The sequence below is a fragment of the Netta rufina genome (assembly GCF_964035555.1).
Source record: "Netta rufina genome assembly, chromosome: 22".
In the NCBI taxonomy this organism is placed as follows: domain Eukaryota; kingdom Metazoa; phylum Chordata; class Aves; order Anseriformes; family Anatidae; genus Netta; species Netta rufina.
Window position 1 is genome coordinate 8958699 of NC_140146.1, and position 18001 is coordinate 8976699.

The following is an 18001-nucleotide window of genomic DNA, read 5'->3' on the forward strand; positions in this document are numbered from 1 at the left end:
TTTCACTTTATGCTGATAAGCTCGAGTATGTAAGAGGTGAGTGTTTATGGGTGAAAATAACTTGTCTCTTGTTCGGTAAAGCACCAACTTTATTTGATAAGCACTTCTGGGAGCATCTCTGCTGCTTCCCAACTCCTGTAACACGGCCATGCAAAACAGGTTTAAAATGCAACCAGTAGTGCACTGGTCTGGTGGTTTTTTATTTGGTGGCATTCCGGACCTGCTGAGCACGCGCTTTGCATAAATGTAAATGATGATGCGAGGTGTCACGTGCTGGAAAATCGTGTGGATGATGTTAACATCTGCAGGGTAGAATCTAGAATGCTTAACTTGTAAACTTTCAAAATATGGAATAAAATGCAGAGTAAGATTCTGACAAAGTGCAGTTTAAAAAAAATATTAACAACAACGACAATAATAACAATAATAATAAGACAAAGTGATGGCATGCTGCATTTTTATTCCGGGGCTGCGGCTTGGATCCCAAAATTAAAGTAATTTCTTTTTTTAAAAACAAAAGTTTTTCTTTTAAAAAAGATGTAGGCTTATTCACAGCAGCAAAAATGTTGTTTCTCTTTTCTGTAGTATCCAATAATGCAATGTTGCACTCTCCTTGGGCACAGAAATCCTGACAAACAGTTCAGAATAAAAGCAGGTAAATACTGAATTTTATGGTAAGATGGTGCAACAAAGATGAGTTTTCCAGAAAACTGAAAGCTGAAGTAAAGATTCCAGAATGACTTCAAAACACGTGTCTTCTGCTTTATTTCTTAACCGACTTAACAGATCATCCATTTCCTTCCTTTATTTCCTTCTTTCTTTTCCTAAAGCTGAAGTGGCTCTTGGATGAAGTGAGTCTTTGAACACATCAATTAATGAAGATGTCTTTAGAAAATATGGCATGATTTGCAAACACTGAAGTCTGTAAGGCTGGGTTTGTAATTCTAAAGCATACATCTTCTCTTCCCGCCCTCCCCCCCCCACCCTTACAATCCTGCATCTTCCTTTCTTCTTGTGTTCAGGACAGGAAATGAAGGTAATTGTTTCTAAGGAAAAATATCAACTCGGAAAAGCACTCTGAAGTTCTCATACAAGCACAGGACAGGATTAAAACTGTGATGGCTTCCTAGATGGCTGGAAAACTGCTAATGAAATGGCATCATCACCAGAGGGCTTCTACATGAAGAATCCCAAAGCCTTTAACAAGTCATTAAAAATTGTGCATCGAAGGTTTTTTGTTTTGCTTTCAAAGGTTCATTATAAAAAATCTTGTTAATTTTTTAATACCAAGTCTGTGTAATGAATTATTTTAAATAGCTTATAACAAAAGTTTGTTTTTAAATTCCAAAATGTTCCAACAGGCAGAAGGGCAACATAAAAACACTGCCATGCTTGCCTTTCACTCTGATTTTAGTTGGACGATGCTGCTTGCTTGGAGTTTGCCAGTAGAAAATTTGTTGTGGACTTAAAAGTATTTTGTTTATAAACACTTTGTGTTTTATAGGCACAGTAAGATGTTGTGCTATATGGATTGGAAAAAAAAAAAAAAGAGGTGTAATTCAGTGCTTCTGTTATAAAGAGTAACGTTTGCCTTCCAACTAATAAGAATCCATATTCATAGCTCCGTGTGCTAAGACACAACTACTCACACATGCACTTACACACGTACCCACACATCCTCCCTTACTGTGCATATATGTCATTCTGTAGAGGAAATAGACGATGCTCTGTCTAGTTAGTTCTCAATGTTGCTCGTTGTGTTTTCACTGGTGGGTTGACTGCTTGATTTAGGCCACAGCTGTTCCTGAAGTTCCTTGACTACTTTTTCCAAGTGTTCTCGAGCCTCCCTCTCATGCATCAGGTCAGCTCGGAGCTGCTCCCTGTCCGCCTCTGCATGCTGAAGCTTAACCTGTAGGTCCTCAATCTAGGGAAAAGCATATGAAGAAACATAATGAATGACTCCAGCATTTCAGTTCAATTGTGATTTTGTAGACTTAAACAGAGACTAGTAGCTTAAACAAGGCCAAAAGAATAATAAAGCCCTGTAGTGTCTGCCAGACAGAAGACTATCAGCACTGAGGTGAGAAGGGGATTCTCTTTTCCCCATGTTATTTCCATGCAGGACTGTACCATTAGCCATGTGCATTACATGAACCATTTACCTTAGAAATGCTGAAATATTTCTGGTGGCTAACTCCAGAAAGGAAGGAGAGGGGTTTAAGATGCAAACACATTTAAGAGTACCTTAGTTTCCTAGAAGTCTAATCGATACATGTCTTCAACCATTACTCTTATTTCTTTATCAGACACCAATTCAGCAAAGTAAAGTAGAAGCTAAATTTGCCCAGGCAGTGACTTACTTTCAGCTATTTTATAATGCTTAATACAAGTGACCAAAACATTCTTGGCTGCCTATGTAAAAGACCCTTGCATCAGCCCTGTAATGTCCAACAAAAACAAGTGTTATGTCCTCCCGCGACCAGGACCCCTCCCATCTCCCACAGTAAATGTGAGGGACTGCAATGAGGCAAGATGGCCCCATGCATAGCACCTTACTAATTTTGACTAAAATTTGCACTGTTTCAGTTCAGCCATACAAAGCTGGACTTTTAGGGTAGGCATGGGGTAGAACGCGTCCTAACGTGCAGTAACTTCACACAGACAAGGCCTCGAAGAACTCCCTGTTCCCAAGACCCTTAGACGGGGTCGTTGGTGAGCTCTCACAGCCCTGTTCCAGCTCACAACAGGACATGCAGACACCCTCAGCCTCCCCACAGGCCTCAGAAGGAAAGCTTCTCGGTTGTTGCTTATTGATAACAAAAGCAGAGAAAAGCCCCAGTACTGAGGGATGAATAAACACAAAGAAAAAAAGGCACCTTTTTGAAATACACAATTTTAGGCCACCAACAGGTAAGATGGGCAGTTACCAGGAGCTGCCATTTAACAAAAGAAAGGAAAACTCTTGTGTTTTGGGCTAAAATGAAGGCTTCCCTACCCCCTCCATCCCTATTTGGATCTTAGTGTCAAGACAAAATGAGCACGAGGCCTAACCCACAGTGCTGCTCAATTACAGGTCACCAGCTAACAGGTTCAGCTTGCACAAAGTCTGAATTTAATGCCTTATTTCCTCGCCTGCCTGATGCTGTGTGTCCCAGACTAAGCCTGTGTGAAGAATTGTGGTTTCCTCAAAAGTACCAACAAGTGACAAGCACAATACAACTAAGTGACAAACTTCCTGTATGCATTTGCCAAAGTAGAGTTAAGAGAAACTGATGTACAAAGCCTTATTTTAAAATTTCTAACACAACTTTGGAAGTCATACTGACTTCTGGTAAAATTCAGTTGTTGCAGTTGGTTACTTTTCTATGAAGAGCCATGCAGAACTCTCTGAGGAAGCTGCTCAGTAATGTGTTTATTCCAGACCCTGAACCATTAGGTGCCCTCTAATATTATGCTCAAGCACAGCACTGCTTTATCTTGCCTGCCTGCACTGTACTCTGGTGCTAGGACAGGCAGTGACAGACATCCAACAGGACCCTGCAGGCAATACTGCAAATATGCCTGGTCCTTAGGAAAGACAAAACTGCTGCACAGTCAGCTCCTTGAATTCTGGTTTTAGCCTTTTACTTTACTTTTAGCATTTACTCCCACCCAAGGAAGGTAATGTAGTAGGGGATTGAACAGCCCCACTGTCACAGCTTCCATGCCTATTTCATGCCTCTTTCATTCAGCAAGGGGGGACACACCTGCAGGGTTGTGACGCTCTATTCAGAGTGTATGGAGTTCACTTTTATCTGCACTTGTTGTTGCCTTTTTTTTTTTTTTTTTTAAGCTAAAGTGGAAGTCAACTGCAGGTAACGCCCAGTACAGCAGCTCTCACTTTGGTTATGTTTAGTCTGGACACCTCTTATCAGTGAGACATCCTGTGATGCTAGAGAGGAAGCCCACATCATTTCCTGCTTCTGGTCTCCTGGTTAGCCATGTCTCATAGTGGTAACAAGCGGACCACTCCCCTTCCCGTTATTGAGAGCCTGGGGTTAGAAGGATTTCTGATTTCTATTGCTTTTCCTTTTTCCTCCTTCCTTAAAGTAACCACATCAAGTGTTTGCAGCTTATGCTCTAGGTGTAGCAGCTCCTAACACATGTGTACGTAGCAGCACACGTGGCAGAGCAGCTGCTGTAGTGAGTGCAGGCTACAAGAATTCCCTTTAACATTAATTCAGGTGGTTACACCAGGCAGGTTAGTTCCCTTGCAAATGCACGATACCTCTGTGGCATTTGCATCTCTGCCTGCAGGAGTTTAAATTTAAGCAAGCAAGCCCCATTTTTCAGAGACCTGTTGCTAACTCTGGCCCATGCCTTATATTACGCATTTCTCAGCCAAGCTTTCAGTTCGGGAACCACTGATGGGGAACCAGTGGTCTGACAGAGGGCTATTTAGGTGGGAACAGGTCAGAGCAAGACTACTGGGGAGGCTGATACAGCAAGGAAAGGAGGCTTAGGAGGAGGAAAGCTTAGGAGGCTTAGGAAAGGAGGAAAGCAAGGAAGGCTGCTTAGGAGCCCCCCTCCACAGAGGAGGTCTGGTTTCAGGGGTTAACAATGGGTATGGGACTGTGCCCTTTTATAGGAAATGCATTACTGGGCAGCTGGGACCGTTTTATCGGAGGAAGGGGAAGGCAGGGCATGCGATGGATTGCTCCTCAGGGCTGTTTCTCATGGAAAGCCAGGAGGCTGCCATCCTGCTCTCAGCTCAGCCTGTTACGCTGGGTCATTTCAGAGGCTTGCAGCAGTGGATGCCTTGCACCCACGTGCCCTGCAACACCAGGGCAAAGCAAGGCAGCTTAAGGACACGCAGCCTGAGCCCTGGGGTCACTCGGCTTTGGTTAGTTTAAATAAGCTTAAAAATCTTACATGAGAACCTGATGCAGAGAGGGTGGGGACGGATTTTTTAGTTTGAAAGCCTAAAGTACCCATGTCGCATGTGATGACATGTTCCTGCATTCCTAGAACTTTGTCACTGGGCTCACACTGGAGGGTTTCCTAGACCTGACACTTGGTCTTCTTGGGCTGTACGGCCCTAACAGCACTCTGGCCTGGCTGCAGCTTGCTTACTGATGGGCCCTGCCACCTCCTCCTGTCTTGAATAGATCCTGCATGTCTGGCTTGACCTTTACGAAAAACACTGTCAGGTAAAGTGACTCTGCCTATTATTTATAGTATTGAAATGGATCCCCATACACTGGCATGGCCAACAGAGTATTAGTGGAACAGAAATCACGTCTGGCACTTGTCTTAGTTCCCTGTAAATGGTGACTTTCAACTGACAGACGTGTGAAGTTCTGGGCAGAGCTGGGGGACTGCCACAGCTGCCGAAGTGCAGGCATGTTAGTAAACCCTGCAATTAGGACTAGGGCTGTAAACCGACACAATGGAGGCACAGAAATTCTATGGAGAGGAGTTGGACTTCATCAAATTAGACAAAATGAGACCACTGGCAACCAAGGCAAAACAGACACTGGAAGTACCCCTGAGAACTGCCGCAGCAGTAAGCTGACATGCCAATAGCTTTCCGCGTTCAGGTCTTACCTGGGCAGAGTACTTGGCCCGAAGCCTGCCTGCTTCACAGCCCTTGTCACAAACTCGGATCTGCCTGGCTTGTTCCAGTTCCCTCTTTAGCCGTATCCGAGACTCGTTGGCTTCCTTCATTTTCTTCTCGTTCTCAGCTCTCAGACGTTCAATCTCTTTCCTTAAGTTGCGCTTCGCCTCTGTTGCTTCTCTCAGTTTCTCCTTCTTAGCCACTCGTAGGAACTCCAGCTCCTAGAAGACACAAGCAGTAAACGTGTGAGAACGGAGGCGCAGGGACCACATCGGTGCAAGGGCACAGAACCGCAAAAGGAAGCGATCCCAACTGAAGCCCTCCCTTCTGGTTAACACCATGGCTCACGTCTAAACCTCGTTCTAAACTTTCTGCAAGCTTTTCTCCTGTAAATCAACAGGAGATCCTACGCCCAAGATACATACCCTGAATTCTTGGATAATAAAAAGCTGTGCTGCATTCACATTTTGCTTTGTCAAGCAAAATAGCTGTGACCATCTGTGACTGAATAAAGATGAACTGGAGTTGGAGACAGCTACCAGCAACATGCTGCTGCACACTAGTTTGAGGTTTCAAACAACCCAACTGCAATGCCTGCGCTTCTTGAACTGGAGATGTACCATGTGAAGACAGATGCCATTGGTGGATGCCCTTTGTGCACAGCAAAGCTGAACGGGACAGGTTATTAGTTGCTGAAGAAATCAATAAGCAACTCCATCTTACGAAGCTCCCCAAAAGAACACTTAAGGCAAGTATGAGAAATCACCACCTGTATATGTTCTTTCTAAGGAAACTTGTTCTGCTGTAGGTAAGTGGTGCATAGTCCTAGGTCTCCTGGCAGCCAGCCAGCCAGCACGCTGCTCTGTGACATTTGGGAAACTGCAGGCTAAAACCTTAAGCTAAATCGAAACCATGCTTTGCTCTGGAAAGTGCTGCCTCTCACTGTCCAGGTTCTTAATAGGAACTGCTGCCGTGAAATCCCATCCCCGGGGGAGCCATTAGTGGGAGTGATAATGACAGGGAGACTAACGGGACAAAGGAAGAAACCCCTAAGTTGTTAAAAAGTTGATGTGAAAAGACAGGTTCAACACTATACTTTGAAAAATGTGGCTGACTAAAGGCCTGTCTCCTAAATGGTTAAACTAGAAACTAAAGTTCTTTCTCTTTTTTTTTTTTTTTTTCTTTTTTTTTTTTTTCCAGAAGCAGCATTTCCTCTCTGTCAGACACAAACCCTCATGGCAGCATGTTTCTGTTAAGTAACACTGCAGTCGGGTCATGGGAAATTCACTCTTTTGACAATCTCACTTCCTAGCCAGGCCATTGTTAGCTCAGCCCTGCCTCTGGAAGCCTGCACACATGTACTTTCTCTGGCCGTGCAACTGGAAACCCACAGCTGCCCAACTGGAAACTGACAGCAATACCACATTCCCTCTCTTTGTGCCATGTTGCTGGATTTAATGCCCCAGTGCTCAGTTCTGCTGCTTCACCACCTACCTCCTATCATTCCTATTTTACTTTGAGTATGTGCTGTTGACTTAGTTAACAAGTTTGACAATTAGCTTTACGTATATACACTACATCTAAATGTTTAGCTGTACTTTTAAATACACGAAATTAAACAAATTTACTGAAATATGAGAGAGAAGCAATTTCCTCGAGATGACAAAAAGCGCAGCTCAGTTGAAGACAGCTCTCAGCTGCCATTCTCTGGGACTGGGGGCACACAAATCCCATCCCTGAGCCCCTGCCCTTTACTCTGTTCCCCAGGACCAGGCAGTCTGCACACCCCTGCCTCTGCCCAGCTGCACAAGTAGCAGTGTTCTGTCTCCAGGCTCGATGAAGCCGGGCCCTTCTTGTCCTGTGGGCACCCCAGGTCCATCTCAAGGCCCACACTTCTCCCTTGGTTACAGTTCCACGTACAGTGTTCAAAGGCAAATCTCCTGAACTGGCGCTGTCTGCCATTGCTGTGCAGTAATTTTGCCCTGTGTCAAGTGAAGCAGAAGTTCCCCTGCCATTCTGTTCAGCCACCGTGACTTGCTAACAGCCAGCAGCAGCACATATTTGCAGCTTTTTTGTCCAACTTCTCTTTCTTTGATGTGACATATCAAGGATTTAGAGAAATAAGGAGCTTCTCTACTCAATGGAACAGGAAACGTTCAGTGAGGCAAGGTCACTGGAAAGCTTAGCAGGACTTGTACACTCTTCACCAGAGCTTCTGCAAGCGTCTCTGTCCCAAGGATACCTTCCCTCCAGCAGCTGGGCAATACCAGGATTTTTAAAAATCTTTTAAACTACAAATAAAGCCTCCATAATGACAGGAATGTTTCTTGTTCAGTGAAATTAAAATAAAATAAACTGTACTGGAATAGAAGATTTTTTCTCAGTAATAGATGTTGATTTTGGTAACCATGGACTTAGACCCTAAAGTAAAAACAGGTGACAAGCTTAAAAAAAATGTAAGAATGATTCCTGCATACTTCAGTTTCCCAGATGAATTTACCAACAGTTCTCCAGTAAAGGCTGTTGCTATTTGGGAAAAATAAGGCATTTTTTTAACCGTGAGACTACCTAATGGTTTCTATCTGGAAGCGTATCTACAGACAGTGATAACAAAGCTATTCTGCAACTTTACCTGATGTAGGCTGCGTTTGGCTTGCAAGGCAGCATTTAGCTTCTCTTCCTGCTTCACTCTCATTTTAACAACTTCATGAAGGAATTTTTCTTTGGCTTCTTTTGTATCTAGGCCACTGTCCAGGGCCTGCCTTAGGTGCTCCAGCTCAGCTTCCAACCCACTGTTGTGAGAGTCAGAATGTGTTGCAACCTCATATGAACTGTTGACTGTGACTGGGGCTTGCATCCCAGGTGAGCTCATGTCCTTTGCAGAGCTGGATGAAGTAAAGGATGGGGAGGAGAGCGAGGATAAGGAGGAGGTGACTGAAAAATAGAAATATCTAAAATTAATCAAAAAATGTATAAAACAAATATAACTTAAAATATGCTGAGGCCCTTTTCTAAAGAAGAGACATTCAATAATTAATGAAAAAATGGAAGAAAGAAAACTCTAATTTTATATTTTGACACCTGGAATGTGATGACAATGCAAACCCGATTAACTTATGGGACCAACTTACAATTTGCCTGAGTTGTGCACTTTGGGATTTTTGTCACAAACAGTGTTTTCTCTGTGTGTATAAAGAAACCGGTTCCTTCATGGAAACCTGCGTGAGCCTGATGTTTTCAGTGGGTAAAATTTCTTCTTTTGCATAAACGGCACGTAGCAAGTGAGGAAGCCAGCAGCAGCAGTTTCTAAGTGACTTAATAATGAGGTGACGGCAATATCTTCATCTTTCGCTGAGGAGCCCAAGGTGTGAATGCTTTCTAAGAACAAACTGACTCTTGATCTCTGCTTTGTGTATACAGCTCCATGGATGCAGTACTGAAACCGAGCACGTCCTCTGCCTGACGGAAAACTGTGTGTGAGTATGTGCATTCTGGAATTGTTACGGGCTACTCGTGCATATCCCACAAAGGCCTTTATAGAGAGCTCTTGATCAGATAGCAAAGCATCACTATTTTTCTATGAACAACAACCCATTATGTCCGCCTCTGCACAACACTTACCTGCTCTAACGAAAGGCTATCTGCTTTAGTGAAAGCCTCCAGGTTTGTAGACACTTGTGGTTCAGGTACTTCTTTTTGTTGAGGCACCTCTGTTCCTCTCCCAAGAAAACACCCCCTCAACATATGTCCCAATCTTATTTTTCATTATTACTACAGACCGTTTGTACATGCTGTGGAGGCACTAGGCTTCCTGCATTCTGTTTAAACACAACCTAAATTTAGTATATAACTCCGGTGGATTACTAACGAAAATCCAGCACAAATAAAACAAAATAAAAGGAGGTGTAACTGTCACTTACATTCTTCCCTGGTTTCTACTTCAATTTCTGCTTCTGATTCCTTATCCTCTTCAGGGGCAGTAACAGTGGCCACTGGTTCTGGGATAGTCTGGTTCTCTGCAGCAAGTTTTCTTTTCCGCGGCTGGACGGTGCTGCTCAACGGCTCACTGCTCCGCGACACTACTGTGGCACAGGGGGGGTTGCTCACGATTTTCTGTTGGGCTGGAGGTGCAAGTGCCACATTGGGGGCCACAGCATTCTCAAAGCTTTTGTAGGAGTAAAAACTGTTGGAGAGGGGGAGGCAAAAGGAAGGAAAATAGAGTCATATTCTTGGCTTTAAAACACCTCCCAGTCCATGTGCTACACTGAAACTGCAAGACACAAGACACTTACAGGTGACAGTGAGGTTCCATCCATTTGCACCAGCTAAGAATCTGGCTATGTATTTCTTAAGCGTTATGCACTCACTTAACTGTAGAAATGATTTATACTGCTAATTTCCATCCAATTCAGGAGGGATCGTATTTGAAGTACCACGTATTCTAAGGGCACCAAACAGATTAGATCCCGAGTCTGAAAGTTATTATGCTGTTTCCTCATGATCTTCAAGCATTATTGATTTTCCTAGTCAGACTTCTTTAGTTCTGTCTGTCCACAAATATTTTGTAAACTTGGAAACAGTACTTCCTTAAGAAAGGCCACAGGAGTGCAAAAAGCATGTTCTTGAGTATCTGTAATTTCTTGACACAGAATGCATCTGAGTGCACGTACGTAAAGTCGCACTTAAAAACAACTATGTTAAAGAAAAGCAATTTGTATTGTCAAATACACAGAATTTTACAAAGTACAGATCAAAGACTGCCTTTGCAACTTTAATTCAGCATCCACAGTATGATGTATCCTCAGTCATACATTAAAACTTCTCCGGATCTGTTGAAGGAGTTTTTATCCCAAGACTTAGGTTGGCCAAAGGCACACTCTTACACCAGTTTAACCCTTCTCACCCTTCTCTCCTGACCTACTTTAAAAAATCTGTTTAAAAGCAAGGATATGATGGGAAGCTTTTTTAAAAAAACAAAACAAAACTAAACTAAACAAAACAACAACAAAAAAAAAAAACAACCAAACAAACAACAACAACAACAAATAAGAAAAGTCAGTCCCCGTAACTTCTAAGAAACTTGTTCATCGGGGCAGCAGAACATGTTCTCCCTAACACCCACTAAAACACCTGGCCACTTCAGTCAAACTTTCCAAAGAAACCACTACCCTCAGGCAGAAACCTGGCAGGAAGATTTTTCAAGCCGAACAGATTGCCCTGACACTTTCCGCTCTGTGACACCAGCAGCCCCACCTATGGGGGCAGTGACTCATTCCTGTACCGGTTTAATCATGTTGCTACTGAAGACCAGAATCTGGCTAACAGCATCAGCTCTTTGATGGGTTCTGCAGCCCGAGGACTTTTCCACTGCTGTGCCGTGACCCCCAGGACCACTTCCCACCAGGAGGGCAGGGGTAGCCCGCTGTCCCTTCAGTCCCCTGCCCTCCTCTGCTATTGCAGACACAGTTGAGGGCCCAGCCATGGCTCTGCTGGCGGCGTGCTGCCAGGCCCGTGCTGCAGAGCTGCTACAGCTACCAGGCAGCAGTTGCCTGGAAATGGCTGCCTGGTCCCTGGCCACCTGCCCCAAGAGAATAACTCAATCTTCCTGTAAATAGCAAGGCCCGAGAAATTCTGATGACAACCCCATTATCAAAATTATCAAAAGTTCATAGAAGCAACCTTTGTTTCAGACCTTCATGGCACATTTCACCACAGAAAACCTATTTAATAAATGCACAGAATACCAATTCCTATTTTTGTTTCCTTCCCTTCTGCTAATTAGAACACTGCAGCTGCAAATGCTTTTTATTCTGATACCAGTGGACTGACTGAATTACGAAGCCAGTGGTAACAGTGCGAGGCACCAAACACAAAGCAACTTGCTCTCAAATAAACCTCCACAGTTGCTAGCCCCATCTCTCCTTCAGTTCACCTCTCCTTACCTGTCTCGGATCAACGCAGGAAGATGGCTCGAAAGCTCTTTCTCATTTGCTGATACAGCAGGGGACCAGGGCCGGAAAGCTGAGAGACGCTGACGGGGGTGGACACAGCCAATGCTCTGAGAGAAGGAGGGGAAAGAAAAATGAGTAAATACAAATATTCTTTTAAAAGTATTAATCACAAAGGGGCATTAGTTGTTATTATTAAGGCCACATTTCATTACCCCTAAAACTGCTCCCCCACTGGCTAGGACCTACTTGCTTAGCAGGCTCCACTGAAGAGGTGACTGTACCAATGTCAAACCCCACTTTTTTTTCTTTGCTTTCCAGAGACCACACAAGGCTCCTGAGTCTTTCAGGATTCTTGTACCTTACGGGCATGGAGGAATTGCTTACTTTGTCAACACAATCAAGGGCAGTGAACGCTGGAAGATGGCAAGGAAATTGGGAGGACCGCCTAACTCTATGCTTACCAGGAAAAGGACAGAAATGTTATTAATTTATAAAAGCTGGGCGAGGTCTTTCTCACATTTTCTCTTATGGTTTTAGTAGAGGGATGTTATATGGGAATTTGATCTCTCTTTTGATTACAAAATACTCAGCAATCACCTTATTAGATGAACTGGATAAGGACCGTAACCAACTGGACTGTTTCTCCTTCTCAGTAGAAGCTGGAGTTTGGGAAGCAGAGTCATCTATTTTGTTTTTTTTGGAAGCAGGAGGATCTGAAGGGACCTGAAACAAAAAGAGTCAAATGTAATTACTCATTTTGCAATCAGCTTAGAACCAGGTTATAAAGCAAAAGCAAAATTTATATTTAAAAGTAAAAATCACTGCACTTTTTTCCGCATTTTTAAACCTAAGGAACAACAAAAGAGTGAAGACATGGGAGAGGCACAAACTACGACACAACGTGGTTTCATTCCTTCGTTTGGAACACCCAGATAAAGTGTAGGTGGTGCAGGAGTGACAGGGAGAAACATAAGTGAGACATTCACACCATGTTGCAGGGAAGTATCTGACTTTTATTATTTTTGTATGCAGAAAGGTAAGTTTTAATGTGGTTGCTGAACTGGAAAGATTATTTTAAACGAGAACAGAACAGACTTTGTTATTCTGTTTGCAGTGGTTGTTATGCCGATGACTTCACTACCCCACAGCTGCAGTGGATTCTGGGGGTGCTGCCAAGAGCTGCTTTGCCTTTTCCACAAGTGGCTCAGCTTGGCCCATAAATCATCCCCAAGCATAAGAAAGCCCTTTGGCAAGCAAAACGCCTTTCCTTCAACACTGTGAAGGAATAAAATTCCTATAGTCCCAGCGTGGCTTACAAAAAAATTGGTAACTACTGGTTTAACTGGTGTGCTGGGGATACCAGCTTGAAGCCCTGCCAGTACAAACACGTCTGTCGGCAGGGAGGGAGAAGGTTCTGGACCTTACTCTGCCAACAAGAGCAACATACCACCTCCGTTCCTCTTCCTTCTCCTGCCTTTTTTGCAGTTCTGAGCTCGCTCTGTTTCCATCAGCCTGGTTCTAAGGAAGGTGGCAGAACCACGCTGCGAGTACCAGGAACAGCTTGACTCCGCGCTTGATTGTACAACCCCACAGCTCACTGTGGTTTGGTGGGCAAGTATTTATGCCTGTTTTGCAGACACACCTGAATGGCAACATTTTGAGAGCTGAAATGCTTCAAAAAGAGGTGTAATCTGTCAGTGAAAGAAAGGATCTTACTTGCCTGTAGCTTGTGTTCTGAAAATCAGCCCCCTTTAGGGCATCTGAACTGGGAACTCAGAGACTGTTTCTGCGAATGGTTTTTCACTTCTGAAAGTCGTGATCCCAGTGACTTTACCTGAAGCATATGCGAGGGACTGAAAGCAGCATTGCTAAATTGCGCTTGTCCAGACTCCCAGCTGACTTCCAGGCAAAGCCAACATCTAGGTAACTAGAGCAACACCATCCCTTCTGCACACCTTAATTAGCAGGAAATGATGACCTGTCCAAGAACAGCCTGCTGCTCACATGGAGGCAGGGTACGAGTACAAATACCCAGCCAACGCGAGCTCCTCTGGCAGCACGCGGTGCTTTTAGGGCTCCTCCAGCCCCATGTGCATAGTAACAGAATCAAACCAAGGCTGGAGGCTTTAGTAAAACATTCCCTGGCACTCTGGAGCTTGGGACAGCTTTCCATATGTAGCAGATGAAATAGTATGACATGGGTGTGTGTATGTGTAACTGCAAGTACAAAATTAGCCCGTAGCAGTGCCAAATGCCAGCCTCGGTGGATTTGCAGAGGATTCCTCCGGCACAGCCTCGGGCTTTCTTGGGGTTGACGCTGGTACTGGCTATGGCGTGGTACCTCCCGTCTGACCCAGCTAAGACGAGGCATTCCAAAACACTTTTTGTAGAAATCACAGGACAATGCATTGGAAAAGGTTTGGTTTTGCTTTCAGAGATGCTGTCTGTGCAGAATTAGTGACAGCATGAGAGAAGTATTTGGCAAGTGACTCCTGATCCCAGCCCTATCCACTGGGGATGGTGAGCAGTGTGGGGAGGGGAGCCTGGGCGGAGGGTGGGGAGGAAGGGGCTTGGAATGAAAAAGGCAGCAGGTGGCAAGGCTCAGTGCGGAGACCCCTTCCTGCCCCGAGCACCACTGCCCGCGGAGCAGCCGCCCCGACACTGCCCCTCCAGCGCCATGCGCCCAGCGTGAGCTGGACCCACACCCCGGGGCAAGTGCAAATCCGAGCAGCCTTGGGAGAGGAGAGCAAAGTGCCCGGTTCTGAAAGGGCTGGGGGAGAGGTTTAACGAGAAAGATCTCATTTGCACTTTAAAGAAATCAAGTCTCCTCTCCAGCTTCCTCCACTGTCCCCCTTCTTTTCCCTGAAGTCGAGGCCGACATCCCAGGCGCAGGAGGGCTCTGAGCACAAAGCCCATCAGCAGACAAGGGAAAGATGCTCGACCTTTCATTGCCAGGAGCCAGGATTGACCTGAAAACATGAGATGCTGCAAGAAAACACGCAGTAAACAAGGTGTGTGCATGGGGGGAAAATGGTTTTTCCTTCCCCACAAAGAGATGGGAAGAAGGTGAAAAAAGGGGGAGAGGGAACAGGTGCTGACTGCGGATGCAGGTTTTGTACCTTCAAGTCATCTCCCACCACAGCACTCCAGCATTCCTAATGGGTCGGTGCTGTCTACAGGGGTAAGGCACTTCAGCTGGACTTAAAGGACTTCTACCAGCATAATTCATGAACTGCTGGGATGACCTTGGCCAGCTTTCTTTCCATCCCTCTCCCATTTTGTTTATACAGATCTCTGCTGCTTACAGCACGGATTGCCTCTTCCTACGTGCTCAGCAACACCCCTACATAAGAAACAACTTTTGGGTCCCATTTTATGCAGACATGCAGCACTTCCACCAGTTTTCCCACCTGGTGGAAAACATTCAGAGAATACATGTCATTATGTGTCAAAAAGGGGAGGATATCCCAGAAACTCCTGAATTGGAAGGGGTCTGGCTAGAGCCTGTAATCATCTGGCGAGTCATCACTCTGGTGTGTTCCTGTCCGCTTGGATATCCCCCTCCCGCTGAAAACGCTTCTGTCCCTCTCCCCCAAAATGTTGTGGCTGTGTCATGAACTCATCAAAAACTCCACCTACGAACACCAAAAGCAGGTCAGAGCTGTACTGTACTGCACTCCTGGAAAAGACAGAATTAAGTTGGCTGTAGGAGATACTGAGGGGAGGCACAAGATCACGTCTCTTGCGACTCACCGATTATATCCCATCCGGGTTAGATCCCAGGCAGCAACAAACAGCAAACCCTGCTCTGACACTTCCATCCCAGCCCCAGCCCCAGGAAACCTCGGTACTGGCTCCAGTGTGGATGATTTTCTTTCATTTTCTCTCTTTGACAAATATTGGAATATATGAAGTCACAAAAGAAATACAGAAAATCTGATGCAACTTTTTTTGCCATCTCTTCATGCATGACTTATCAAAAACTTCAACCCAAACCCTACAAGACTGGAATAAATATTTCCTCATTTCTTCCTCAGTTTTTCTTCCACTGCAGCAACTTAATGACTTGTTATCAAATAGGCTTTGCACTTGGCAAAGCGGTTTGTTAATACACATTTTCTCAAATCCACAGATGTAAGAAACTTCATGACACAAAGTGGGCCCAGAAATATTATGCAAAGCATTTACTTAAGCTTTTGGACCGTTGTTTTCTAAAGCAATTGATATTTGAGGGAAAAAACATACATAGAAAGATTTATAACGTTCCTTGAAAAGGAATCTCAAAGTACGTTCCAAAGGGAAATTTTGGCACGTGAACTTTCATGTCAGCCCTTTTAAGACAAACTGAGACTAAGCAGCCTAATTTGGCCTCTAGCCAAGCAGGGCCACATTTGACATGTCAGATCAAATTTCCCGGCTCAGTTCAGCAGTGGAGTAACAGAGCACAAGACCAGTGGAAAGGATTTTTGGCCCTCTACTTCTCACACAGCCCGGCCCCACAGCACCAGGCCAGCATGGGGAAGGGGGGTGAGAGTTGCTTCTCATGGCAGAGGACAGAAGATGAGCCCAGAAGAAATCCTTTAATTTTGTGATTTGGGACTGATCATGGAGAATATCCTTGAAGCCTGAGGATCTACCAAACTATGCTTCCTGAAACAATTTGCCTCTTTTCCCTACCTTATTTCCACTGCTACGCTGGGCTGATGAGGTGGCTTGAGCCCTTCGCTCCTTCCTCTCCGCTCCGCTGCACCCACCCAGCGCCTGCCGCACCTCTGGGGCACTCTGTGATGTGAGCAGGTATCCACCAGGGGATAAGCTAAGACCACTACAAGCAGGACAGTGCTCCTCTGGGAAGGAGGCCAAGCACAGGCCCAGTCCTGCAAAATGGTGAAGCCAATGGGACCGCTCACAGAACACCATGGGCACTGCGGTGGGGAAGCTTCTGCCTTGTTAAAGGGGGGAAAATAGGAGGTGAAGACTTGCCTAGGGAACTTAGCTTAGAAACGTAACTTCAGACAAGAAGTCTGTGCTCCACCTTCTGATCTGTCCTCTGGGGATAAAACCTCACCAGAGCTGGGAATAAATTTGGCATCAAATTCCAGAACCTAATTGAAAACACAGAGCTGTGAGGACAGGGAGGAACGGCGCATGTTTATCTGTGTGTGTAACCTTTCCCAGGCTAGGTGTGAACGCATTTCTGCTGCGTGTGGTGATGGGAACGAGTTGGGAGAAGAAGGAGGCCAGGCTTCTGCTCTCTGAATTCAGCGCTGCTGTGCCCTGGGGACCAGGAGCAGGTGCTGAGCCCCGCACAGCGCCGCCGCAATTCCTCCCTGCAGACACCGAGTGTGCTCCGTGACAGTGCGGGGTGAAGGCTGGGACCTGTGCCCTGGCCCAGTCCCCTCTGTTTAGAAAGGGGCTGGAAAGGTGGTTCCCACACCAGCACAAGTCACAGCGTCCTAAGTGGCATCCTTAGAAAATTTTGTTTCTCCTCCCAATTGGTTTAATGTCCTCCAAGCTACCCCGATACCTATTTCTGTCTCCACAAACACATTTTGGAAGTAGTGGGAAGCTGAAGAACTCAATTTCATCCTCTGGTGTAAATCAGATGTGTCTCCATTGAAAACTGCAGCTAAAAAAGCATGTAAAACCAGAACAGGCAAAATAAAAAATGGGCTCTGAATCTACAGACAGCATAGCAGCGTTTTGCTCAAGCTATCTTTTTGCTGCTAGCTCATGCAAACAGCTGAGTTCAGTTATACCATGAGAAAGGGTGGGGCTTCCTGTCTCAGCTAATACTCCGTCTGGGTGTGAAAATTAAGCAGCTTTCTCATTAGGGGCACAAACCACAAGACCAGACGCCCGTCTGATACGAGCATGGAGAAACCCCAGAGATAGACTGCTCGGGTTCAAAACGTGTCAGACATCCCAAGATAAAAATACACGAGAAATGAAAGAGAGGAGCTGGTGGTGAGCACATTTCACCACCAGCATCTAATGCCCACGCTGGCACTCGGTGCTGAAGCAGCAACCCAGCTGGTGCTGCAGTGGCTCAGCACCCCACTGACCTGATCTGCATTTGAGGTTCATTTCAGGTTTGCTGGGTGGGCCAGGTCTCCCCACTGATTTTGTGAGCCTTTGGTTAAGAATTATTTAATGTGTTTTTCCTGTTACAAACTAGCCCTGGACCACCTCAGCTCACATTTTTCCCCACAGGAGCTTGGTGTTTGGCAAATGCCTGGCACAGCACCCGTCCTACAGCCGGTGGTAAGGCAGATGCAAGACCGTGGCTTTCCTCACCCAGCAATGGAAGTGAACCCAAGCACTTAGCCCGATCTCTCCAGTTCATGCTTCTGGTAATGCCTGCAGAGCCCTAGCAAAGTCTCCGGATAACACTTGCTTAGATCACTGCTGAGAAATCAGAGTATCTGAGCTCTGTTCCTGCTCCATGAGGAGT

At 45.3% G+C, this 18001-nt stretch overlaps 1 protein-coding gene across 2 annotated transcripts in view; it reads right to left on the reverse strand.

Annotated features, from left to right (window-relative positions):
* Nucleotides 1-1010: 1010 nt before the first annotated feature.
* The window catches only part of SKI (SKI proto-oncogene), a 102529-nt gene continuing 85538 nt past the window's right edge, over nucleotides 1011-18001 (reverse strand). For both annotated transcript variants that reach the window (XM_084300318.1, XM_084300317.1), the window contains 6 exons: nucleotides 12145-12270; nucleotides 11539-11654; nucleotides 9517-9779; nucleotides 8229-8530; nucleotides 5587-5817; nucleotides 1011-1924 (listed from right to left, as the gene is read on the reverse strand). In XM_084300318.1, coding sequence (XP_084156444.1) covers nucleotides 1736-1924; nucleotides 5587-5817; nucleotides 8229-8530; nucleotides 9517-9779; nucleotides 11539-11654; nucleotides 12145-12270 — 1227 coding nt within the window. In that variant the 3' untranslated portion in view covers nucleotides 1011-1735. The remainder of the gene's footprint in view (nucleotides 1925-5586; nucleotides 5818-8228; nucleotides 8531-9516; nucleotides 9780-11538; nucleotides 11655-12144; nucleotides 12271-18001) is intronic.